Source organism: Vulpes vulpes, chromosome 12 (genome assembly GCF_048418805.1).
Source record: "Vulpes vulpes isolate BD-2025 chromosome 12, VulVul3, whole genome shotgun sequence".
NCBI lineage: Eukaryota > Metazoa > Chordata > Mammalia > Carnivora > Canidae > Vulpes > Vulpes vulpes.
In genome coordinates, this window is record NC_132791.1 from 84,062,920 (window position 1) to 84,089,851 (window position 26,932).

Here is a 26,932-nt window from a genome sequence, read left to right on the forward strand (position 1 = left end):
TGGCACACAAATTGTGGAGAAGCTAATGGGTGGGTGTTCCACTAAAAAGATGGCATGGTCAAATGGAAATGCCTCTTCAGAAGTTAAACGGGGTCCCCCAGCTTTTCTTTTAACCACAAGATTTCACAGAGCCTACAGAGTGCATTATGTGCCTTCCAAAAAAGGAAGAAAGAACATACCAGTTTCTGAGCTAATGTGATTATGGAACACTTTATTCAAGGGCTACCTCTGTTTTACTGAGTTGAAGGTCCACAGAACACACATGGACTGGGGCAGATCTCCCTAAAGACAGGGAATCTCATCTCCCTAGAGGAGATCTCCCTAAAGATAGGGAATGAGCTGGCTCATTTTCATGGTCAAGTCAGACACTCCACCTCTATCCATACTGCTCTCCCAGAGCCCACTGATCTTGGGAACAAAATATTTAAGCTCACAGCAACATGGTTAGGGATACTTCTTAGGGAAAACAGGGCAAAGATAAAAATTTATAAAAAGCTTTACTGAATCTATGTAAGTACACTGTATCCAGCAGGAGGACCTTTCATTTGGTCATTCTCCTAATGAGGAGGGCAGAGAGAACTATCTTAGCAAAACTCTTTGAAATACACAGTATGCGCAAGAAGTCTTTCCTAGCCAATAATTAGGAGATGTCATCCAGTCATACTTAAAGTTGGAAATTAGTAGTATATGGCCTATTAAAAAATGTCACAAGGGCCACCTGAGTGCTCAGTGGGTTAAGCATCTGCCTTTGGCTCAGGTCATGATCTCAGGGTCCTGGGATCGAGCCCCACATTGGGCTCCCTGCTCAGCAGGGAGTCTGCTTCTCTCTCTACCCCTCTGCTCCTCCTCCTCCACTCATGCTGTCTCTTGCTTTCTCTCTCAAATAGAGTATCTTCACAAAAAAAGTCACAAATTTCTTTTCAGCCTTAAAAACACAAAACACACTTGGTATCTTTAATATCAATATTGAATATCTAGTATTTCAGTGCAAACTAAAATCTGGGGGATCAGACACATTCTTTAACAGTTTTTTAAAAGAAGGAATAAAAGGTCTAAACAAAAAGTTGGAGTAGCATTTCAGGTGAGTCTGATATCAGTTGCCAATTTATAGACAATAATGTAATCAAATACACGCAGCTAACTATTATTTTGGTAGATCACAGGGAATGATGCACTATCAGGAAGGTTAATGTTTATAAGGTACAAAAAGTTCCAGACTTGGAGAGATATCAAAAATACCAAGCCATCTGACTTTCTACTTTGGAGCACTCCCCAACAATGAGGAAGTATGATTGCAGATGACAGGATAATCTAATTGTGCTAACTCCTACCTCCAGATTACCAAAGGAGAACCGAGAAGCCGCTGTGTTGTCTTTAACTGGGAACCAACATCTATTGCGACAATCCTTGGGAGGGTGTCAGATACCACCTCTGCGTGTGTACTTCTCTACCCGACGCTGATGCACAAACCTGAATCCTGAACCATGAAGTCTCATCGCGAAAACTGAATTCTATATCCTGCTTTTTGAACATCAGTAACCCTGAGACAGAAATTTCCATCCCGCCTTTAACCAAACGTTGCTTGTGACTCATGCATTTCAAGGATTAGGCAAGGGTCCGAAACATATAGGAGAAAGTCAGAGAAATAATGCCTTTCGAAGCACAGCACTGGGCAGCAGAGCAAGACCAAAGGAAGCTGAAGCCCCCCCTGGCTGACAAGGTCACTTCCTTAAGCAACACATGCTGATAGAAGAGGAAGAGCCAGTACAGATGTCACCGTGGCCTCCTCCTGATGCCCTACTCGACCTGCAACATCCCCTGCCTGTTTGCCACCTCCCTCACCCCACTGTTTTTTCTCTGAGCCCTATTACTCAAGCCCATATAACTCACCCATTTATTCTGTTTATTGTTTATTATGCAACTGCCTTTGATGAGATACAGCTCCTAAGATCTATGCAAGGATCTCTGCTGGGTTTTGTTTCTGAAACTGGGAAGTCCCAGTGCCTAGAACAGTTGCTGGGACACGGGTCCTGCTCAGTGGGGGCTCCATGATTAAATGAATAAACACTACTACTCGCGGTCATCTTTGGATCTCAGCATTGGAGACATAACGGAAGGATTTTAGTCACTTTCCTTTTTTTACCTAAAAAAGTCATTCCAAGGCTTCTCCCTACCCTAATCCTCAATCAAAAAAAAATTTTATAAATTGCTATAAACAAGCTTGAGAACATTTTGTGTTGATTAGATTAGCTAACAAAAAAAAAAAAAACACCGAGATGAGGCAAAATTTATTTCACCTTAACTTGTTATCTGCTTTTGTTTTATTTTCTTTTTTATAGTATGCTTAGGAAACACGCCTCTTAATAAATAATTCTACTTCCTTAATGACTGCTTTCTCCCCTTCCCCTTGATGTAAGCACTGGTCACTGTAACTGAACAACTCAACTTCCCTCTCAAGTCAGGGCATTAAACCCACAACTGCCTGGGGATTATTAAGCTTTTTGTATAATAAACATTAACAGTCTGCCCACACAAGACCTACCAAAGCATAGATAAATGGTAAATATTTTAACCTGGGCATCAGGCCTCTCCCATCCTGAGATGCCAGCATGCGTCCTACATGACTCTGAATCCATCCTCAGGTTAAAAGGGTAGTTGATTCAAATACATATAGAAGAGAGACAGGTAATAAAAACAGGGGAAGGGCACCTGAGTGGCACAGTGAACTGAGCCTCGGACTCTTGGTTTTGGCTCAGTTTATGATCTCAGGGTCATGGCATCGAGTCCCACGTCCAGCTCCGCAGCTCAGCAGGGAGTCTGCTTGGGGTTCTCTCCCTCTTCTGCTCTCCCCACTCACGTGCTTTCTGTCTTTCCTTCTTTAAAATAAAGAAAAATAAATCTTTATATATTATATATATGGAGAGAGGGAGGGAGAGAGGAAGAGAGGGAGGGAAGATCATCTATTTCTGGGCCTATGAATACAGAGAAGCTACATCTTACCACTTTTTCATTTTCTCATGAAATTTCACAACTGGGAATCCAAACAGAAATGTGTTGAGCCCAGACGTGGCCCATGAGCATCAGTTTGCAACTCTTGTTTGAAGCCTCAGGTCAGAGATCACTGCCACCAGTATGTCCGTCCCACCTCCAGGTGGGTGAGACGTTCTTTTGATATGCTATATCTAGCTTCCCCTGATCCCACTAAACTTGTATGGCTCCTTCAATGTGTCCATCCTCCAAATGGGAAGTATCTCATTCACTGCTACATTCCCAACATCCAGCATAGTGCCTGGCATACAGCAGAAGCTCAAAAGATTTCTAAATAAATGAAAATTTAAATAATACCACTTGAGTTCATGCTTCTAGTAGCCACTTTGAATTCATCAGTCTGTTTCCCATCTTCACACCTTAACCAACCAATCTTCAGGGAAATGTGCGATGAGGGTCAGAGACATTAATACCAAGTGTCAAACTAAAACAGACAAGCCCATCCTTGGAGTTCTACAGGGTTCTCTTGATTATGAAGAATAGGTACCATTCAGCATATTGTAAAAATAGAAAAAAAGGAGATATGACAAAGTAAAAGAATTATATATCATGTGCTTTGTAGGAGATGAGCAAGTATAGGAAAGAAAATTCAGTAAAAATTGCTACCTGATTTCTCCATCATTCAGAATACCTGATAAACTCCTTAGTTAACTAAGGCATGTTAAAAATATTTCTATTTTGGGGCACCTGGGTGGCTGAGTGGTTGAGTGTCTGCCTTCGGCTCAGGTCGTGATCCTGGGTCCTGGGATCGAGTCCCACATCGGGCCCCCTGCAGGGAACCTGCTTCTCCCTCTGCCTATGTCTCTGCCTCTCTCTGTGTGCCTCTCATGAATACATAAATAAAATCTTTTTTAAAAATTTCTATTTTGTTCTTGCCTAGTACTTAAGAACAGATTCTGCTTATTTAACCAAGCATTAAATTTCACAGATACATTATCCTTTGCCTAAAAAGCAGTGACGATCAGATTTACCATTCAAGATACTTTTGGAAACCGATCCAAACGTGGAGTTTTCCCTCCCAAACAGGAGCCTGTTGTAGCAAACCCTGACTTCTCAGAAAGCCACAGAAACCTATCCTGTACATTTTCTCATTCTCCCCTTTTGCATTTCCTCATGCTCATGATGACAGCATCAAGGAAAACTCACAGCGGTACAGAAGATGCACCGGCATTCCTGGAGTGTGGTCATCTTGTCCAGGGACTGTTCACACAGGCAGAGTTTGCAAGTGATGAGGGGGGCTGGAGCCAGGTCTCCTGGCATCGGATTTTCCGTGGTCATGGTGAGATAGTGGAGCCTACCAATGGAGCCCATCCACCTGTCCTCAGCGTTCTTCAGTTTCCTCGATCTCTGCAAGAAGGTCCAAAGCAGAAAATATGATATTCATTCACACAGTTGTTGTTTAACCAACACACCTGTAAACCAACAGAGCAAACCTTCACCTTCTCTGATGCCTAGTGCACAACAAAGGCATCTCTGAGAACCATGGGCTACAGAGTTTGCCACCTTGGCAAGGTGTTCCTGAAGTCCTGACATTTATTTATTTTTACGATTTTATTTATTTATTCATAAGAGACACAGAGAGAGAGAGAGGCAGAGGGAGAAGCAGACACCCTGAGGCGAGCCTGATGCAGGACTCAATCCCAGGATCCCGGGATCATGCACTGAGCTGAAGGCAGATATTCAACCACTGAGCCACTCAGATACCCCTGGAGTCCTGACATTTAAAGTGACCTCACCATCTAGAGGTGCCTGAGTAGCTCAGTCAGTTAAACTTCTGCCTTCAGCTCAGGTCATGACCCCAAAGTCCTGGGATCAAGGCCCACATTGGGCTACCTGCTTAGCAGGGAAGCATGCTTCTCCCTCTCCCTCTACCCCTCCACCCTACTTGTGCACACATCTCTCTCTGTTGAATAAATAAATAAAATCTTTAATAAATAAACAAACAAACAAATAAAGTGACCTCACCACCCTGACTCATTGCATGTAAATTATGGGAATGAAAGGACCACAAAGAACACACCATTCAGGAGTGGCATCACTACAATCCAACAGATTAAAAAACAAAAATACTTGAAAACAGGATGTCACTCAAAAAAAAATTAAACAAAGAATTGCCATATGATCCAATAATTCTACTCCTTGGTGTACACCCAGAAGAACTGAAACTAGGGTGCAGACACTCGCACATCAATGTGCCTCACACCAGTGGTCATGATGGACAAAAGGCGGATACTATCCAAATGCCCATCAAAGAGATGAATGGATAAACAAACTGTGATACAAACACTCAATGGAATACTATTCGCCTTACAAGGGAATGAGACTGTGACACACGCTCCAATACAGATGAACCTTGAAGACATTATGAAAAGTGAAATAAGCCAGACACAAAAGGGCAAATATGGTGTGATTCCATCAATGCGAGGTACCTATCAAGTCAATGTCAGAGAGACAGAAAGTACAGACAGAGGGAATTAGAGTTACTATTTCATGAGTATGGAGTTCCTGTTTGGAATGATGACGAAGTTCTGCAAACGGATAGTGTGACGGTTGCACAAGATTGTGAGTGTGCATCATGTCACTGAATTATACACTTAAAATGACCAAAATGGTAAATTTTATGTTATGTATAATCTTACACCAATATATTTTTTTCAACAGTGTTCACTGTGTTCATCAGTGTTAACTGTGTTCCTTCACATACGTCATTTCATTTCAACTTTTGCAACCCTGAGGATTTTTTCCTTCGCTCCGTAGAGGAGTTGAGGTCCTCAGAAGTTAAATAATAGGCCAAAATTCTCAGAGCTTGTATAGAGCAGAGCAAAATTCAAACCTCCATCTTCTGAAACGATGCCCAAAGCCTGGTCCACTACGCCAGGGCTGCCTCACAAGTGGGTTTTACATGGAGGGATGGAACATGGAGAGAGAGAGAAGGAAGAAGGGGTAGGGAAGAGGGAAAGAAGAGAGAAAGAGACCAAAAACCCATGACTACAAGTATCATAAGATTACTAAAACTATACAGAGTGAAATCTGTCTCCAAACATGGCATGAATATAGAAAGGATTTTTCTACACTGAAAAATAAAAATTAGAGCTGATGCCCTTCTACTTGTTTTTATTCAGATTATCTTTAAAAGAGGTAAAGTAATTGTAAAAATAATCTTCCATAGTTTAGATCATATCAAGAAATTCCATGTTCTAATTAAAGAAAAGAAAAATCTTAAAGTTCTTACTATTTTAAAAGACTGTGGCCAACAGAAATCATTCTAAAGAGCCTCTCCCTCTACAAGAACCAGACTCTTCCCCCCCCCCCCCATTTTTGGGCAAAAGAAATTACATGTTTGGCATCTGCTACATAGCCCTACAGTGGCTTACGCCTCAATATATACACACAAAGGTACGCAACAATGGAGAGAAAAACAAACTGGATTAGATGGAAGGAAAAAGAAGTTTTTGAGGTCCAGCTCCACCAACTTAATATCATACCAGAGAGAATCAATAGTTACTAACTCTAGTAACCTGAAATATTCAAGGTTTTTCCCCTACTCCCTCTCCGAGTAGCAGTAGACTTAATTAAAAATACATTTGAATAGGAAGCTAACCAGTGATTGGCTTCCATGATATTTCTTGGGAAAGGCCCAATAAGGTTCGAGACATGGTGTTCTTATTTGCTTAACTATTAATTAGCTATCATCCAAGAGCAAAACAACATGCCTACCAAATTCAGTATTTTGAAGGGAAAATCTATCTTTAAGGTCAATTAGGAGTAAAAATAAGTGATTTTGTCTGTCTCCTCCTTGCAGTTTACACTTAAACAACTATCATTTGTTTGTTTCTCCAAGACACCCCCGTTCTATAACACATATATCACCAATCTCCCCCAACTGCTGTCTTCACATTTCTGTTTTCCCAACATGGTGCATACCATATATTCCAATTATCTTTGCACTCAAAAAGAGAAATCCCAAGTCAAACATTTGAGAAGAAAGTGTAGCTAGTACACTTCTCATGATGAGCACTGGGTAATATATTAATGTATAGAACTGCTGAATTGCTATATTGTTCACCTGCAGCTAAAATAACACTGTATGTTAACTATACTGGAATCAAAATGTTAAAACTTAATACAATTTTAGAAGAAGCAGAAGAAATGTAGCCAGCAAATGCTTCCTGAGGAGGAAAGACAGGAATGACACAGGCTGAACCACCTTCCCACCACAAATGTCAATTACATGAAGAGCCCATTTGGAAGAAGCAATTATGAATAGGTAAATCCTGTTGTTCCAACCCAGCAGAAGACCTAGGTATTCTTCAACAAAGTCAATTATTTCTTACAGCCTTAACCTATATTATTTTTTTTCTTCATTTTTTAATATAACCTCTACCCTCAATGTGAGTTTTGAGCTCATGAATCCAAGACCAAGAGTTGCATGGTCTACTGACTAAGCCAGCCAGGTGTCTCTCTATATATATATTTTTAAAGGTTTTATTTATTTATTCATGAGAGACAGAGAGAGAGACGTAGAGACACAGGCAGAGGGAGAAGCAGGCTCCATGCAGGGAGCCCGACATGGGACCAGATCCCAGGTCTCCAGGATCAGGTCCTGGGCTGAAGGTGGCGCTAAACCGCTGAGCCACCCAGGCTGCCCCTCTCTTTATTATTTTTTTAGAAAGAGATCTATAACACTTGAGAAACAAATATGTAATTGAATACTTCTTAGATTATCTCTTAGAATTCTTTTGAAAGCAGAACTAGAAATTGTGTTAATCGTGGCCACCTGAAACATAATCTCCTCTCTTGCCATGTCCATTAAGTTTCCACTCTTTGCTTTGTGAGTTACAAAATCAAAGTTATAAAAATATAAAAATAGGGACACCTGGGTGGCTCAGTGGTTGAACATCTGCCTTTGGCTCAGGTTGTAATCTCGGGGTCCTGGGATCGAGTTTCGCATGGGGTTCCCCACAGGGAACCTGCCTATGTCTCTGACTCTCTCCCAGTGTTCTCATGAAAAATACATAAAATATATTTAAAAATAGCTATCACCTCCAAAAGTTTCCTCCTGCCCCCTTTATTTATCAGTGTGTGTGTGTGTGTGTATGGCAAGAGCACTTAACATAAGATCTACCCTCTTAGCAGATTTCTAAGTATGCAATATAACACTGTTAAGTATCAGCATTATGCTATTCCACAGGCATATAACTCATCAAGTTGTATATATTAAGTATGAATAGTTTCTTGTCTGTCAATCCTACCTCGATAAAGTGGTTTAATATACATACAACTTTTTAAAGTGTACTTTATTTTTATGACAAAAGCCTTTTCCAAAGCAGAGACCTGTTTTGTTAAAACAACAACAAAAATTCCAAGCATTCCAAACAAGGCAGTGCTTGTAGTGGAGACTCAGGAAGGAGGTCACGTACTTCATCTCTTTGAGATGTGAACAATCCAAAATGATTCTTCAAAAAGAAATGATTTACGTTTCTGTGTGCCATAACACCAATTCCCTAAAGTGATGGCATTCGGACATTTTTTAAAGCAATGGAATTTTACAAAAACACAATTGTAAGTGAACTGCCACCATTTCAAGGAGCTAAGGGGAGGCCGTGCTGGGGCCAGCAGTACTAGCAGAGCTGGGCCAGGTCCCCCGGACCTTTCCCTCAGCAGCCTCCCAGACACCATCACAGAAGACAGAGACTTCATCAGACACAGTTTGAAAAGTAGCTTCTTGGTTTTTGCTCTGGGCAAAATCAGTAATGAACATTTTAAGAATGAATGAGTGCTTCATTTAAAAAAAAAGAAAAAAGGCATCAAACAAGAAATCCTTTCCCCATTGATTCATTACATAGAGAGCTCTGCAAGCAATCATCAGGAAAACCCTGAGACTGTCTCCCTCAGATGCTGGTCAGTGGCTCTAAGGCATCCTAATGGTCCTCCATTTATGTCTTCCCAGGATTCCTGGGTCTCCATGACATGCAACCACCCAGAGCAGAAGCTCATCTGCCCACCCAAACCATGAGCATTGGCATGACTCTCGGGGGGGGTGTCCAGAAGAAGGTGACCACACACCTGCAGCTCCGGACCCTGTCACAGGATACAACTTCACAGGTAAGCTGACAATCCACACCCACACCCCTCTGGGTTCCAAGAAGTCTTCCCTCCAGAGAGCCCGTAACTCGTTCTCACTAGCTTGCTCAACTTGTTCTACCTCATACCTCATGTTTTACCTAAAATAAGAAAGTGACTTGAATGCTCCGGCCTACTGCTTGTTTAAAACAGTAGCAATTATAATTGCTTTTATAATTACTACAAAGGTGACTGAGCCTCTTACTGGGTGTCAAGAACCCAGTGAGAAAAGAATTTCTGGCAGAGAACACAAGCGGCAGGTTGGGAAGAAAAGAAACCTGACCACTGCCTTTAGGTTTGAACTTTCTAAAGTTGGTGGCAGGGTTGGGAGAGGCGGTGGTGGTGAAGGCGGACTTCACCCAAACTGTAGAAGCATCACTTGCTTAAATATAAGCAGCCACATGACAGGGCAGATAGGCTGGGGCATGCAAGCAAAGAAAGGCCCTTTAAATCATCTGATTTTGCACCAAATTACCAAGAAAGGGGAATCAGCGGTTCTTCCTAGCCTGATTGTCTCTTGTACCATAAAGTGTTCATTATGTGAGAAGCTAGTACTGTCAGATAGAAAAGAATATAAAAGTCACTTTTCCCCTCATGTGTTTTGATCAGAATTGCCAAGGAAAGGAATACTTCACAAGCTATGCTGGAAGCACAGGATGTATAAGGAATTTTCATATTCTGCTGGTGGCCTGAAAAAGCAATCTGCTCCAAAAATGCAGAGGGTGTGAGAGCCAACTTTCAAAGTATTTTTAACTAACGTAGGTTACGCCTGTCTCACTACCCAAAATCACAGCAATCATTCCGTTGCACAAAAAGATAATGCAGTTGGAAGGGATACTGCTTTACCAGGATACTTATCTAGTTATTCAGGAATTTTTACACCATCCAGAAAAAATTTTTGAACTTACATAAATGGATAAAGCATGGTTAAAGAGACCCAGAGAGGGAGAAAGTGAACAAAATGAGTCAAGTGGATATTATTGATGTAACAGGTTTCTGTAAAAATCTACTTGATCTGTGCTGAGATCTTACTTCCAAACTATGCCATGAAAGTTGAAGATTTACTCAAGAATAAGGGATATTTTTTTTAAAAAAATTATATATATATATATATATATATAAAGAATAAGGGATAAAACAGAGGAATACTCTCAAAATGTTTACATGCTCATGTAAGACACCGAGTCATTCCTGTGAGGTAGCTGGAATAAAAGATATGAATGCATGACTCACACAGACCTAACAAAGGAAAAGGTTTTCAAGAAGGGTAGGTAGTGGGGAAGGTAAGGCTGAACTGTTGCCTTTATAATGGAGAGATTTTTCTCAGGAAGCTGATACTCTTAACAGAGTAGAATGATATAGCAATCCGAAGATCCCATCTCTGCTTTGTTAGGAGAGCTCTCCCAATACCAACTAAGAATGACATGGCAGGCAACCAGATTCTACTCAACAAAATCTGAAAATTAGTATCGCATTGACCTTGGCACTTCTGCCAAATACAATTATTTATTTAGCTGCTAGTTCAGGTCCTTAACAGAAGCTATTAATGACTCAGATAGTAATGACTCAGTCTAGTGAAGTGCTGGCCCATCAACAGCCAAAAGCCATTTGTTCAAGCTCTACCTTAAATACAGTCTGGAATGGAAGGTAGACCAGCTGGCTGAGCAATGGGTGTTACAAGGATTTATGGTAGACCTCCACAGTGGCCGGTGCTGTGGTTCTACTCTCAGCTTGCACCTTTGACCCACTCTCTAGTCATTTAAGGACTAGATGAGCCAGTACAAATCCAGTAATATCAGAAAAACAGAAATAGGGACACCTGGGTGGCTCAGTGGTTGAACATCTGCCTTTGGCTCAGGGAGTGATCCCAGGGTGCTGGGATCGAGTCCCGCATTATGCTTCCCACAGGGAGCCTGCTTCTCCCTCTGCCTATGTCTCTACCTCTCTCTATGTGTTTCTCATACATAAATTCTGGGGGGGGGGGGGGGGGGAGAAAGAAATATTTTATATCTATTTAATTATTTTTTAAAAGAATATTGCTCAAGGCCAATGAGTAGATATCTGGCACCACATATAGGACACTACTTTGTCATTATTTGCAAAATATATATTAGACACTGTTCTCTATTATAAACAAATCTAATAAATACTTAATTCTTAGATGTGATAGAAGTAAATATTCACCTACTCAGGCCTTGTGAGGTAGCAGTGTTATGTAAAAGCCTGTTTACCATTGTGCTTCATGGGATAGGAAGGGGACAATGGTGTCCTTCCCCCCCTGCTTCTCAGCCTCATTCAGAGGAAACCAGGAAATAAAAAATACTTCAGTCTGTAATTCCTTAACTTTCAACATCTTCATCTCAACAGGTACCAGGATGGCATTAAGATTATAAATGTGTAACCCGGAGATTGTTAGCTTCTAAAAATGGAACTGGTGCGCAAACATATCCCTATTAACTACTATGTGGGTAAAAAGGACAGACACTCCATTAGGACTAGCTTCTTAAATATTAGCAGATATTGCTTCTTAACAGTCTCTTTGCTATTAGATTCTGTATAAAGTCTAGTACAGCTATTAACAAGATCTAATTTTCTTCCAGCTTTATTGAAATATAATCAATTAATAGGATTGTATAAGTTTAAGGTATACGATGCAGTGATCATACACATGTGTGTATATACCTGTATATCTATACATGTTTCAAAACGATTACCATAAGGTTAATTAATACATCCATCCCCTCAACTACTTACAATTTTTTTATAGTGAGAATAATAAGATCTAATTTTTACTTTTTTTCCCTACAAAATATATAGAAAGATCTGTCAAGATAATGGCCACCAAAGTAGATGATGTTGGGATAAGCTAATTCTCTAAACCTATAGAATACAGGCATCTGAGATGGCAAATTTTAACATTGGCAAAATGTTGATCCTTCTCCTAAAAAGTACATTTCTTTTTTCTTGCCTTCTTTCCATGTTCTTGTTACCACTACAGGGAAAGGCCCAAGAGGAGAAAATCCATTCCCAGCTTTCCTAACAACAACAACAAAAAAAACTTAACAAAGAAGGTAGGAGTGAAAAGGAGAATAACAGCTCAATGATATTTTTGGCATTGCAATTTTACACTCATCATGGTAGCTCCCTCCTCGACATCACCACTGTGCCCAGCCCACCCCGTGTTTTAATCAGTGGTTCCCTTGCCTCCCACAATTATTCATACAGCCCTGCTGAATAATTTTCTTTCCCCTGCCTGGCATAACAACAAAGTTCAGAAGCAGGAAGGGACGCCACTTACAGGCAGGTCAGACAATGATGTAATTAACAGATCAAGGAGAAGTGTTATTTCAGAAAGCCCCATAGAGCAAGAGATGGGCTGATTTCTCGGGTCAAGACACTGCCACGAAACTACAGCTGCTAAAGCACGAATACCTAAATCAAAATGTTTTCTCCAAATGAATAAAAACATGTGTATATATGTATTATCCCGTCTTGTGAAAGTTTCATACAGAGGTTTTAAATACAAACAAATTTAAAAACCGGTTTGAGAGAGGACTCCTTTCAATCTCACACTAAGCAAGGGGCAGCCTGTCTATTTTTGTATGCTTTTTCCAAATCAATTCCTTAAAAAAAAAAATTAACAAAAAATCAATAATGCAGGAAACCAAGTTGACCCACAAGGAACTGAATTCCACATGTTAGGTGTTAGGAATGTCAAAGTGGTTAAAACCAGTCCCCACTTACAAAGAATAAACTAGTGGAGGAGGTTGTCAACAGATAGTTTTATATAATAATACACAGGACAGTTTGTGGGCTTATAGCTTCAGCCACAAGTCCAATAAAGAGCCAAGTGGGAGATGTCTTGCTTGTTCTGTCTTCCCTCAAAGACAAAGAACCAGTTGACTCAAGGCCTGGGACTCAAACTCATGACTGCAGAGGAACTGGCAACCAATGAGACACAGCTTTCAAAGTATGTTCTTGAACAGAAGCTACAAGCCACATGATCAGCTGTAGCTTCTGCTATGAATTTGAGAAGTATATGTCCCCTAGGTGGCTGTGTTTTCAGTTCAAGAACGGAGGTCTCATCACATACGAGAAGTTTCTCATTCTGTGTTGCAAAAACGTTGACCACTTCTACTCTCCTGAATGTACAGTCTTCCATGTTTTAATAACTACCGCAGTGTGATGCATTGGGTTTAGAAGTACCCATCAAATGAGCAAAAGCAAATGCCAAAGTTAATAAAAATAGGAACATTGTACAAGACCTCCCACGTGTATCTAAAGGTGAACAAGCAAATTGAAACTTAAATAATTAAATAAATGAACTTCGGTACTGTTATGCCACTTCAAGTTTTGTAAGGCTCAGACGACATAGGAGAAACATTACAAAAAAAAAGTCAAGATGGCAAACCTCTAACAGGCTCAGGTAAAGCAACACAAATTAAAAATTGCAACCCCAAACAATGTCATATCCAAGCTTATACCAACTCCTTCAGGACAGAGGCCACATCTTATCCTTCTCTTTATCTTCAGCATCTAGAGCACATCTGGCAGTCAGTAGTCACTGGATCCTGCAGCGGATACCATTTTTTATTTTTTTTAAAGATTTTATTTACTTATTTATTCATGAGAGACACAGAGAGAGAGAGGCAGAGACATAGGCAGAGGGGGAAGCAGGCTCCCTGTAGGGAGCTCGATGCCAGACTGGATCCCAGGACCCTGGGATCACGCCCTGAGCTGAAGGTAGATGCTCAACTGCTGAGCCACCCAGGTGTCCCAGTGGAGAACTTCTTTACATGTACATGGAGGAGAGAGAATATGCAAGGCCTGGCTCTCATGTGTATTCACTTCCAACAAATGCCAAGGTGAAAGCTATTGGTAATGTGCTAGAGCTAAGGAGCTTCTATAAACTCAGGTAGGGCATTCTTGCCAAATCAGATCTCAGGATTCCGGAGCAAGGGCTGCAGATCCCTATTTCCCAAAACTCACCGTGGAAAGCATGATTTGTGTGGCATCTTGGCTCCTTGCCCGTATCCAAAACAATCAGTTGCACAAAGTAGGTTTAGTCAAAACTGTTTGGACTTCGACCCTCTACCAACATCTGGGTTCAGCATGATTCCTGACCTCTACCTCAAACTAGTGATTTCAAACACTAAGAATCTCACTCAACAAGAAAGTAACGTTGTAAGTCAAGGCCAGGGCAAACACGGAAGCCAGAATTAGCAGAAACACTACAAAGATAGGATTCTGAAGTCCTCAGAAATGTTTCTGAACACCCAAAATATTAAAGTTGCTTCTCAAAAACAAAAAATATAAATATACTTTCTCAAATTAAAAGTACTATTGCTGAAGAGAAAGAAGTTTTGAGGAAGATAAATGGTTACTACATAGATAAAATAAGCTCTTTTTTTTTTCTTTGTAGATAGAGCATAACTTTTCACTCTGCTGTCAAGCTTGCGTCAGAAAACCTAGTTCATAATCTGGGAGACCCAAAAACTTAATTATTTGGAAAAAAAAAAAAGACATGTCTTAAACTGACCTAGTTTGAAAGCCTGGATGCCTTTAAATTGCCAATGAACTGAAGCCATTCATGAGAATGGAGCTTTTGAATGCTGAGAATGTTCTCTGGGGCTCAGTGCAAAGATATTTGGCATAGATGACTGTAAATATTTGTAAAACTCTGGGTAAATGGACAGTGCTTGACCACACTCACACCTCACTTCCAGCACAGTAGTGCAGGATAAAGTTATCTAGGGTGATTGCTTCAGGGTTTTTTTTTGGGGGGGGGGGGGTTGGTTAGGTTTTCTTCCGTTTTAAATAAAATGTCAAGCTGCCTAATTCTGCTACTTGACGTCCTTTTTATTCTTACATTCTCTATACACGTTTACCTTGTATTTGTTTACTCATCAAGAAGTTTCAATTTGAAAAAAAAAAAAAAAGAAGTTTCAATTTGTCAGAGAAAACTTGAGAAACAGAAGAGTTTTTTCTCTTTCCTATTTTTCCAAGTGTGTGCCCTCCACAAAGAAAAAGAGGTGAGTCACAGGTGCACACAGGTAAAACTGGAGGTGTGTGAAAACGCGGCCTTGGACTGAATACAATTATCTCAATGCGGCTCAAGGGTCTGCTACGTAGATGTTTCTCGCCCCCTCCACCTCCTCTTCAAGATGGTTTCAGAGATACTTGAGGGGCTGCTACTTAGGAACAGAACTAAGTTCTGTTCATAAGGGAAGGGAGGACAGAGTCAGGAGAAGGAGGCATCCACAGAGCAATGGGATGTGAAAGGGACCAGGGACCATCTCAGCGCAAACTGCAGCAGCCAGATCCATCAGTAAGACTGGCTGGATTCCTTTTTGCCTCTTACCCACACCCTGAAAACTGAGTCATCTCAAAGTTCATTTATTTTGTTTCTGGGCCTAGACCCCCCCCCCTTCTCCCCCCACCCCCAATCTGCTGCTTCCGAAATGCTAAGATACATTGTTCTTTAATTCAGACCTTGCAGTGTCCAAATTAACATCCAGAAACGCCGCATTACAAGAGCGCAGTCCTACAGGGACCTACAGGGACCTACAGGGACCTACCGGGACCTACAGGGACCCCCAGCTAACGTTTAGTCAAGATCGGTGCAGCAGCAAGAAATGAAGTGGCACACGACAGTGGAAGCAAGGACGAGGGCATTTCTGCAGAACAGGAGAATTCGTTCCTGCGAAGTCTGAGCGTGGGAAGTAGAGGCAGGCATCAGGGCCGGACGCGCAGCAGAGTCCCCGAAGCTCCTAGACCGGAGCAAAAGGTGCCTGGGGAGACCTCGGCTCGCGGGACCCTGTCTCCGCGGACGCGGGGATCGCTTTCGTTTTAACTTAAAACGCGAGAGCAGCAACAGAGGACCAGAGTCCCGCTGCGCCTTATCAGCGATTCCCTGACGAAACCAGCGGGATCGCCGAGACCCCACCGTCCGCCCGTCGAGGCAGGTCGACGCCCAGGGCCCCAGGGGAGCGCCCGCGGGGATGCCGACTGGGGTCTGGTCCCCCGAGAAAGGCGGGGGGGGGGGTGAGCCAACCTCGAACCTGCCCGTCGTACCCCCGTGGAGGCCGTCGGATCACGGGTCACTTTCTCTTTACCTTTCCAGGGGCGTCCGCCGGGAAAAGTTAACAGGTGCCGGAGGCGCGCGGCTTGGGCGCCGCGGCCAGGAAGGCAAGCTCCGAACCGGGAGTCCGAGACTCTGCTCCTTCTTTTTTTTTTTTTTTCCCTCTCCCTTTTCCCAGGCCAGCACCCGCCGGCCCGGCCACGCCGAACCTACCTGGCAGGAGAGCCGCGGTCCTGCGGGCAGCGACCCCCGCGCGCCCCGCGACCAGGCTGCGCGCCCCCGGAGGCCCGGCCGGCTCCCGCGCCCCGGGCTCGGCGCTCGGCGCTCGGCGCTCCTCAGGGCTGCAGCCGGGCGGGAGGGGAGGGGAGGGGAGGGGAGGGAGGGGGGAGGGGGAGGAGGGGCGGGAGCCGCGCCGGAGGAGGAGCGGGGCCGACAGCCGCCCGCCGCCCGCCGCCCCGAGCGCCGCGGAGCGTGGGGCGCAGCTCGCCAGCCGCGAGCAGCAGGAGCGCGGCGAGCCGCGCGCTTATTTATACAGGAAGCGCAGGCGCGGCACTTCCTACTTCCCATCTGGGTCGCACCGGGAGAGCAGGTGAGGGGCCTTGACCCCCGCCCCGCCCCGCCCCCCGGCCGCAGGCTGGACCCCTGCGCTCGGGGCTCCGCTCGCGGCCCCGCGCCCTCCCCTCCCCTCCCCCCTCCTGTCTCTCTCCTCCTCCTCCTCTTCCTCCCATCTCTCCCTCTCCCCCTCTCTCCTCCTCCCTCTGCCTCTCCCCCCTCCTCCTCTCTCCCCCTCCTCTCTTTCCTCCTCCTCCTCTTCCTCCTATCTCTCCCTCTTCCCCCTCTCTCCTCCTCTCTCTGCCTCTCCCCCTCCTCCTCTCTCCCCCTCCTCTCTCTCTCCTCCTCCTCCTCTTCCTCCTATCTCTCCCTCTCCCCCCCTCTCCTCCCTCTGCCTCTCCCCCCTCCTCCTCTCTCCCTCTCCCCCCTCTCCTCCTCCCTCTCCCTCTCCCCCTCCTCCTCTCTCCCCCTCCTCTCTCCCTCTCCCCCCTCTCCTCCTCCCTCTCTCTCTCCCCCCTCTCTCCTCCTCCCTCTCCCTCTCCCCCTCCTCCTCTCTCCCCCTCCTCTCTCTCCTCCTCCTCCTCTTCCTCCTATCTCTCCCTCTCCCCCCTCTCTCCTCCTCTCTCTGCCTCTCCCCCTCCTCCTCTCTCCCCCTCCTCTCTCTCTCCTCCTCCTCCTCTTCCTCCTATCTCTCCCTCTCCCCCCCTCTCCTCCCTCTGCCTCTCCCCCCTCCTCCTCTCTCCCTCTCCCCCCTCTCCTCCTCCCTCTCCCTCTCCCCCCTCTCTCCTCCTCCCTCTCCCTCTCCCCCTCCTCCTCTCTCCCCCTCCTCTCTCTCCTCCTCCTCCTCTTCCTCCTCTCTCCCTCTCCCCCCTCTCCTCCTCCCTCTCCCTCTCCCCCTCTCTCCTCCTCCCTCTCCCTCTCCCCCTCCTCCTCTCTCCCCCTCCTCTCTCTCCTCCTCCTCCTCTTCCTCCTATCTCTCCCTCTCCCCCCTCTCCTCCTCCCTCTCCCTCTCCCCCCTCTCTCTCCTCCTCTTCCTCCTCTCTCTCCCTCTCCCCTCCCTCTCCTGCTCCTCCTCCTCTCTCCCTCTCCTTTCTCCTCTCTTCTCTCCTCTTCCCACTCCCTCTCTCCTCTCTCCCTCTCCTTTCTCTCTCCCTTCCTCTCTCTCCCTCTCTCCTTCTCCCTCTCCTCCTCCTCCTCCTCACTTTCTCCCTCTCCCTGCCCCCCCCCCCCGCCCCGTCCTGCTTCTCCTCCTCTCTCCCTCTCCTTCTTTCTCCCTCTCCTCTCCTCTTCCCACTCCCTCTCTCCTCTCTCTCCCTCCCTCCCCCCTCCTCCTTCTTGGTCTCTCTCTCTACCCCCACCCCCTCCTGGGACTACCCCTGCAGGCTGCAGAAATCCGGGGCAGGGTGCCTGGCTGGCAGCCCTTCAATGCCCTTCACCCCCCACCCAGACCAGGACATTTCACCTCTTGGCCTTGCAAGCTTGTGGCTCATCAGCCCTTGTTCCCGCTAGGACTCCTTCCCTCTCTCCCTCCTTCCCAGCTTCTTCAAAAATCTCTCTTTTACTTGGGATCCCCAACCTGCCTTCCCACCCTGGCAGCACACTGTTTTTATAGAAACATTTCCCAGCCACACATCTCATCAGAAACACCCTGTCCCTGATTTGTCCTTTTGCGTCCCCTGATTAAATGAGAACACAGGCAATTCAGAGCAGGACAGTCTTTGCTTACCTCCTAAAATAAAGGCACACCTTGATGACACAGTGATTTTGCTTGAAGTGCTTTAGCAACAGATTGGATGTGGGAACCCATTGTGACCTGGCAGGCAGGTTGGATCTGGTTGAAGAGAAGGTAACACAGCAATCCAGAAGCTGTAGGGTATGCTATGATGCGCCCTCCTCACCACAAAATCTCTGACACTTAACTTGTGTGTTTAAAACATGATATACCTATTCACTCCCCACACCTGCCACCACCCCTCCTCCCCTCCCCATGTCACAATCACAGTCCCTAATCTGTTGAACCCTTGCAATTTAGAAATGTCCCTGCTGTGATACAGGAATCTTTCTGTACCTGCTGGGCAACCTCACTCTACTTTTGCAAAGGCAGCCAGGAGTGTGCTTCCTAAAAGGAACGGGCCCACCTGTCTGTTGTGGAAGGGATCTGAGCGTGCCAGTGAAGCAGGGGTAGTGGGTACCAATCCAGACAACATAAGGAAACTGCTTCTCAGCCCTCCCTGTTCAAGAAAACCTACAGGCCAAAGCCATGCGCTTGAAGAAAACAACGTACCTACACGATGGTAGGACAGGCCCAGACCAGTCCATTACTGGGGGAGGAAGAGAAGGCAGGCAAGGAAAATAAGACAGAGAGCACACAGTAGGGAGGGACCCAAAGTAATAGTATCAGAGGACATTTGAGGCTGAAAAGTTGTTCCAGCAAGTTTAGTCGAAATGCCTAATTTTAAAGACAAGGAACCTGATGGCCAGGGAGTTTGAAGTGGTTGGCCGGAACCAGAGAGGGGCAGAGCTGGAATGAGACCTGAATTGTATTAGGTGAAAAGGTACACGTTAATGACCACCCCACGGAGTCTAGCTCCAAATTTAGCGGTAGTTAGGCGCTAAGATAATAAACTTTCAGGTGCCTGAGGGGCTCAGTTAAGCATCTGCCTTCAGCTCAGGACACAATCCTGGGATCCTGGGATCAAGCCCCACTTCGGGCTCCCTGCTCAGTGAGGAATCTGCTTTTCCCTCTGCCTCTTCCCCTACTCATTCTCTCTCTCAAATAAACTCTTTTAAAAAACAAATAAAAATAAATAAGATGGGGATCCCTGGGTGGCGCAGCGGTTTGGCGCCTGCCTTTGGCCCAGGGCGTGATCCTGGAGACCCGGGATCGAGTCCCACATCGGGCTCCCGGTGCATGGAGCCTGCTTCTCCCTCTGCCTTTGTCTCTGCCTCTCTCTCTCTCTCTCTCTCTGTGACAATCATAAATAAATAAAAATTTAAATAAATAAATAAATAAATAAGATAATCAACCTCAAGGTATTTTCTTACTGTAGCGGCCACTGTCGATGGAGAGGCATTAGGAAAGATAAACAAAGCCCCTTCTAAAAGGTTAGTTTATTCATTAGTTCAGTGCAAAACTCTGGCACTGTAGACCAAAGTTCAACACAGAATCCACTTTCTAAATTATCATGCAATTAAATTATAATCTTTTGTCAACAGGATAAGGGAAGAAGCTGCTCTCCTGAAAACATATGTTAAGCAATGATCATGCCGCCTGCTGTTGCAAATGGCAGAAAGAAAGGGGGAAAAACTGGGTAACTAAATAACATCAGCATGGATTATTTTCACTATGTAAGTTAATAAAAAGTACATTAAAATTTTAACAGGATTAACTAAACACATAGAACGCTATAGTAGTATGTGAACAACTCTTTCGGATCTGGAATAAAATAACTAGGAATGAGGGGCTCAATCCCAGGACCCCGGGAGTCATGACCTGAGCTGAAGGCAGACGCTTAACCAACTGAGCCACGCAGGTGCCCCTCAATCATTTATTGATCTCTTCCCAGACAAGCTGTTAGGTGCTAGAAAGACAAAGATAAATTGGATCTGGTTCCTGTCCTGAAAGAGCTCTCAGTCCAGGGAAGGAGTCAGACAAGAAAATCCAGGAGTAGGATACTATGGTGAGTGAAATGATAAACATGATGCTCTATGGGAGTACACAGAAGAGCTGTGGAAAGGGGTCGGTGAAAACAATCAAGAAAGGCTTCCCTGAGAAAGTGATTCAAAGCTGAGTCTTCAAGCAGCCACGTGGGGAAGGTGGAGAGAGGTGAGCCAGGTGCAACAGCCAGTGTAAGCACCTAGGTAGTCCTTGTCCTAAGTCAGAGCACATGCATTCAGAATCCAAGAATGAGGGCCTGAGCCAATATAGTGACCATTGGCCTAGAAAGGAAGGGGATGAGTGGAGAGATGTTTGAGAAACAGAAGTGAGAGGAGGGACCTGGTATCCAATTTGATGTGGAGGCTGGGGGAGAAAAGAGCCCAGGCTGCTGGTGCCAAGAAATGAGAGTGCAAACAGAGGAGGAGCAGTCATACAGAAAATGATGATTCCATTTGAATCCTTCAGAATCTGAGGTGCCTCTGGGACATACTGGAAGACTTGTCTCATAGGCAATCAACAGAAGGTGGAGAGTCTTTTAGTAATCAGCAGCCTTGAAGTAGTGGTCACAGATGAGCTCACCAAGAGCTGAGATCACCCACAAAAGGTAGCACACTGTAGAGAGAAGCAAAGGCTTTGGACCCATACAAACTTTATTGCCCACTCATTACTGTGTAAGCTTGAACAAGTTTTAACATACCCAAAACTCAGTTTTCTCATCTATGAAATAGGAATGATGATATTCTTCACATAGGCTGTTGTGAGGGTCAACAAGGGGTTTGTAAAGTATCGAGCACAGTGCCTGATGACACTACACAAGTCTTTAGGGTGGGCCAGTGAATGTCACCTCCTGAAATTGTGCAGCACACAACCTGCTCAGCTGTACAGCACGGCCCTGACCTGAGATGCAGTAAGAATTCGGTCAATGTTATTCATCTAAGGAAAGGAAATGAGAAGCGAAAAGAAAGGAATCGGAAAAAAGAATCCAGAGGCACCTGAGTGACTCAGTCAGTTAAGCTTCTGAGTCTTGATCTCAGCACGGGTCTTGATCTTGGGGTGGTGAGTTCAAGCCCTGGGTTGGACTCCACGCTGGGCATGGAGCCTACTTAGAGAAAAAGAAAGGAAGAAAGGAAGGAAGGGAGGGAGGAAGGCAGGCAAGCAAAGAGAACGCAAAGGAACCCCAGTATTTAAAGGGTAGGTGAAAGAGAAGCCCCCAAATATGCCTAAGGAGGAACTGCTTCTTTTAGGCTGCCAAAATGAATGTAACATTTGATATCTCAGACTGAGAAGTAAAATCCAGCCACTATCATCTAGAACAGTATTTTGTCTGAGCAATAACAGACATGATATTACAAACTATCCACCTGAGACTGCAGTCATGTGGATATTCATCATAGAGAGTCATCTCCCAATCTGAATTACAGACCTCCCTAAAGAAAAGGCAAACAAAATCTTCACATTAACAGTAAGTAATCCAAACTGTAACAGGAATTCCATTACCTTGCGATATACCAAAAATCATAAAAAAGCAAACCCAAAGTAAATCCAAAGCTTGCTCAGAGTTTTCCCTACATAAGGAGGCTAAAAACAAATATATAATAGAATTACTAGCTTTCTCAATATGTATAAGATGCTCCATAATAATATATACCTACCACATGTAGTATCTAATAGGTGTGTGTTATAAAATGCACTGAGGTCCTACATAAGAAGTGAATCAAGTGGAGTTTCTTCTTGTCAACGTTGCTCTTATAAAGCAAATAAATATATTTATTTATATTTAAATATATATATATATTTTTATAAATATAAAGAAAAATCAAGATGCATTCTTATGCAGTTGAAATTACTCTTCTAATATACCTGAGCAGGTAAATTAGTAACACATACCTTAGATGTGACATCTTAATTACATACTGCACTAAAATCTAAATTAAAGAAAAAGATTTGCTCAGTTTCAAAAACCAGACAAAAGAACACAAGTATTGGGAAACCAGCTTCTGCAATAAAGTGCAATTCTGTCCACAGGAAAAGATGTAAGGCAAAGGTCACCAGCTCTGCCAATGCCAATTTGGTCATTTCTGCTTTCCAAACAGCTATAACTCCATTTGCATTTTTCTGGTGCATCTAATGGTGCTCATTTATACATTCAGTCAACATTTATTGAGCGTATTAAGCATAAAACTAAGAGTAAGACACAATATAGGGCACCTGGGTGGCTCAGTGGTTGAGCGTCTGCCTTAGGCTCAGGTCATGATCCCCAGGTCCTGGAGTCCAATCCCGCATTGGGCTCCCAGGAGGGAGCCTGCCTCTCTCTCTCTGTCTCTCATGAATGAATGAATGAATGAATGAATGAATGAATAAATAAATAAATAAATCTTTTTTAAAAAAGAGTCAGACACAATACAAAATAAGACTTAAGAACATCACAAAAATAATGTGATAGAAACTATTCAAGGGATATGTTCAGGATGACTTGACAGTCATCCAGTTACCTGAGACTTGATATCAAGGTTTTCAAAAAGCTGGAAGTATGTCATTTGGTTCTATTTCAACCATACAAGAGCATCTGAACATCTCACAGAGCAAGTCAAAACCTGCTGAGCCCCAACAAGAAAAACTTGACCAGAATCCTCTCATGCCGTCATTGCCATGATGCCACACAAGAACCCATCATGACTCCAGATGGAGAGCTTACAAGAGAAAAAGACTCCAAAGGATTCAGTTGTTCAAGACTCTGAACATTCCTTATATAACACCACTAGCCAGCTAGGGTTATAGGCCAATAAGAAAATGGGATTCAGAATTACTGTTCATCACCGAACTACAGAAAAAAATGACTGCATCAGCCCTGACTTAAGATTCTCCACGAGAGGGGTACCTGGGTGGCTCAGTCTGTTAAGCATCTGACTTTGGCTCAGGTCATGATCTCAGGGTCCTGGAATAGAGCCCCATGTCCTCCTCCCTGCTCAGCAGGGAGCTTGCTTGTCCCTCTCCCCTCCCCCATGCTGTCAAATAAGTCTTTAACCAAAAAAAAAAAAAAAGATTCTCCACTTAACATCTCCAAATTCCTACGTATCAGACAATGAAAAAAAATCCCTAAACAACGTTCCCATAAGTCATCATCCCAGATACTGTAGCAATTGGTTGCTCCCTCTTCTCTTCCTACAAAATAATGAATCATAAAGTGCCCAGTGAAACCAGAAGCCAGATAGAACTAACAAATATTATTGTCTGCAACAGATCAAAGAAACCAAACTAAGGGCGTGGAAGCCACAGCTATAGATGAATGCTGGATTGAGAAATGCAGGTACCTTGAGAGGGAGGGATCTTCTTCTGTATCCTCCAAGAGAAAAAAATCTCCCCTACTCGTGGGAAGCTTATTTCCTTTCCACATCTACCACCTTACACCTGAAGTCATCCAGACCTTCCTCAGCACCATGTCGCAGTGTGGTCCTCAGGAAGAGCAGCTCAAGGACTTTTCTTTTACTAACAACTTTAGCAAAAACCAGAGACTCCGTGCAACAATGTCTGCATTGTCAACAGAATGGAATCTGGGGGATCCCTGGGTGGCCCAGCAGTTTAGTGCCTGTCTTCCGCCCAGGGCGTGATCCTGGAGACCCAGGATCGAGTCCCACATCGGGCTCCTTGCATGGAGCCTGCTTCTCCCTCTGCCTGTGTCTCTGCCTCTCTCTCTCTCTCTCTTTCTGTCTCTCATTAATAAATAAAATCTTTAAAAAAAAAAATGGAATCTGAAAGATCTTTCTTACAAATCATTGTTCGTTCCTTAAGTAGATCTTTCTCATTCCCCTTGGCCTCTGGAGAGCAATCATAGATTAGGAAGCATATGAAGATCAGCTTAAATAAGCAAGGATTGCAGTCATGTGACATACCTTTGCAAAATGCCTTTTCCAAGGACCTCCCAATAATTTTTAAACTCATATTATGCCTGACCCACTCAACTATACCTATCTCGAGGAAGTCACTGTGCCACTAGTTACAAGTAATCAACATCTCATAAGGCCAGTAGTGAAAAAATAATTTACTGCCCGGAGTCCTCTCTATTCTTTCCACTTCTAACTCAGCTTTCTCTTTCTTCTTCAACTATGGCACCTAGGGAGCACTCAAATTATTCAAATTATTCTTGTGTCTATCTTCTTCAGTGGTCAGAAGTGTGTCATAGCATGTTTTTCACTTCCTACTCTCAGCAGCCCCTCACTGACCACATGCTAAAGATAACAAACAGCCTATGGTGTCTTGTAAGCATTTTTCTCTCTGCTCACTTAAGCACACCACATGTGCACACACACATCATTTATCTCACATCTGTGAATTACCTATTCATATTCTTTGTCCATTTTGTTTTAGAATCATTTATATTTTTCCTGTTCGTATTACACATTGCCTGAAATATGTTTTACAAACGCTTCTTCCAAATGAAGCTGATGCCTTGATTTATTTTGTTACTACTTGGACAAAATGGTTTTTGATGGTATATATTCAGATAAGCCTCCCTTTTCTTATCTAGCTTCTGGGGATTCCAGTCTTTTTTAAATTAATTAAAGTACAGGTGACATATCTTACTTTCAGGTGTACAACATAGTGACTTGACAATTCCATTACAGAATGCCCACCACAGTAAATGCAGTTACCCTCAGTCCCCACACAATGTTATTGCAGTATCATTGACTAGGTTCCCTATGCTGTACTGTTCATCCCTGTGACTTACTGACTTTATAACTGGAAGTTTGTAGTTCTTAATCCCCTTTATCTACTTTGTTCACCCTCACCCAACTGACCCTGCTCTGGAAACCACCAATCTGTTCTCTATATTTAACAATCTGGGGCTTTAGGGCGCCTGGGTGGCTCAGCAGTTGAGCGTCTTTTGGCTCAGGTTGTGATCTCAAGTCCCACATCAGGATCTCATAGGGAGCCTGCTTCTCCCTCTGCCTATGTCTCTACCTCTCTCTCTGTGTCTCTCATAAATAAATAAATAAAATCTTAAAAAAAAAAAAAAAGATTCTGCGGTTGTTTGTTCATTAGTTGTTTTTTAGATTTTACATATAAGTGAAATCATATGGTATTTGTCTTTCTCTGACTTCTTTCCCTTAACATTATGCTCTCTAGATCCATCCATGTTGTTGCTGCAAATGGCAAGATCTTGTTCTTTATTATGCCTGAGTACCATTCCATTGTATATATACCACCTCTTCCTTACCCACTCATCTACTAATGGACACTCAGGTTACTTCCATATATTGGCTATTGTAAATAATGCTAGGGGTGCACATCTTTTCAAGTTAACGTTTCTATTTTCTTCAGATAAATACCCAGAAGTGGGTTTACTGGACTGTATGATATTTTTATTTTTAATTTTTTAAGGAACCTCCATATTATTTTCCACAGTGGCTGCACCAATTCACAACCCCATCAACAGTGCGCAAGGGTTCCCTTTTCTCCACATCCTCACCAACACTTGTTATTTCTTGTCTTTTTCTGAGTGGTGTGAATGAGATCATTGTGATTTTGATTTGCATTTCCCTGATGGTGAATGACGTTGAGAATCTTTCCATGGGACTGTTGGTATTCTGTATGGCTTCTTTGGAAAAATGTCTATTCAGGTCCTCTGCCCATTTTTTAATTGGATCTTGTTTTATTGGTGATGACTTAAAGAGTACTTTATATATTTTGGATATTAATCTGGGGCTTCCAGTCTTGATTAAAAAGGTTTCCAATGACCTGAATGATTTATTTCTAAATCTACTCTGTTCCAATGGTCTATTTGTCAATTGCTAAGCCAACACCATCTTGATTATAGTGGTCTATAATATTGCTATATTTCATACTTTTCTTAACTTCAATAGGGTATTTATCAATATAAAACTTTATGATCATTTTATCCAATTTTTAAAAACCCATGTAGCTTTTCTAGTTTTGAACTGTAGGAAATTTAAATATTTTGTATATTTTATGGTTTTATTATTTAAGGGAATAATTCCTCCATTTCTTAGAATTCACTGCTTAGAGAAAAACTTTCAATTTCTACATTTATCTCACATCCAGCCATCTCCCCAAATAGTTTATTAATTCCACTAGAGTGGCTGTTCTGTTTCTAATTTAGTCTCACATTCGGGGGTGTATATACAGTCATCTCAGCTACCAGAAAAAAAGTTTTTTAATCTCTTCCATTCCAGGAAATATATCAGCAATATAATTTGTTATCTCATTGAATTTCCTACAACATTACACATAATGATAAATAAAAATGCTGGTCAGACATTCTAATCTAGATCCTTATTTAATTGGTTTTAGTATTTCACCATATAAAATAAAGTTGTTAGATTTTTCACAAATAGTCTTTATGTCTAAATAGTTTCCTTCTATTCCTTGTATTCCTCTGAGTTTTATTAGGTTTGGTACTGAACTATACTAAATGTTTTCTCAGCAACTACCAATATGATCATGTTACTTTT

The 26,932-nt window shown here is 43.3% G+C and overlaps 1 protein-coding gene across 6 annotated transcripts in view; it reads right to left on the bottom strand.

Moving 5' to 3' along the window:
• The window catches only part of RNF144B (ring finger protein 144B), a 179,579-nt gene that overhangs the window by 58,000 nt on the left and 94,647 nt on the right, over positions 1 to 26,932 (bottom strand). For 3 of the 6 annotated variants that reach the window (XM_072729050.1, XM_072729052.1, XM_072729049.1), the window contains exon 2: positions 4,195 to 4,395. In XM_072729050.1, the coding sequence (XP_072585151.1) occupies positions 4,195 to 4,395 (201 nt within the window). Of the gene's footprint in view, positions 1 to 4,194; positions 4,396 to 16,286; positions 16,627 to 18,530; positions 18,636 to 26,932 lie in introns of those variants that run through there. The other 3 variants (XM_025999316.2, XM_072729048.1, XM_072729051.1) reach the window with 3 other exon arrangements.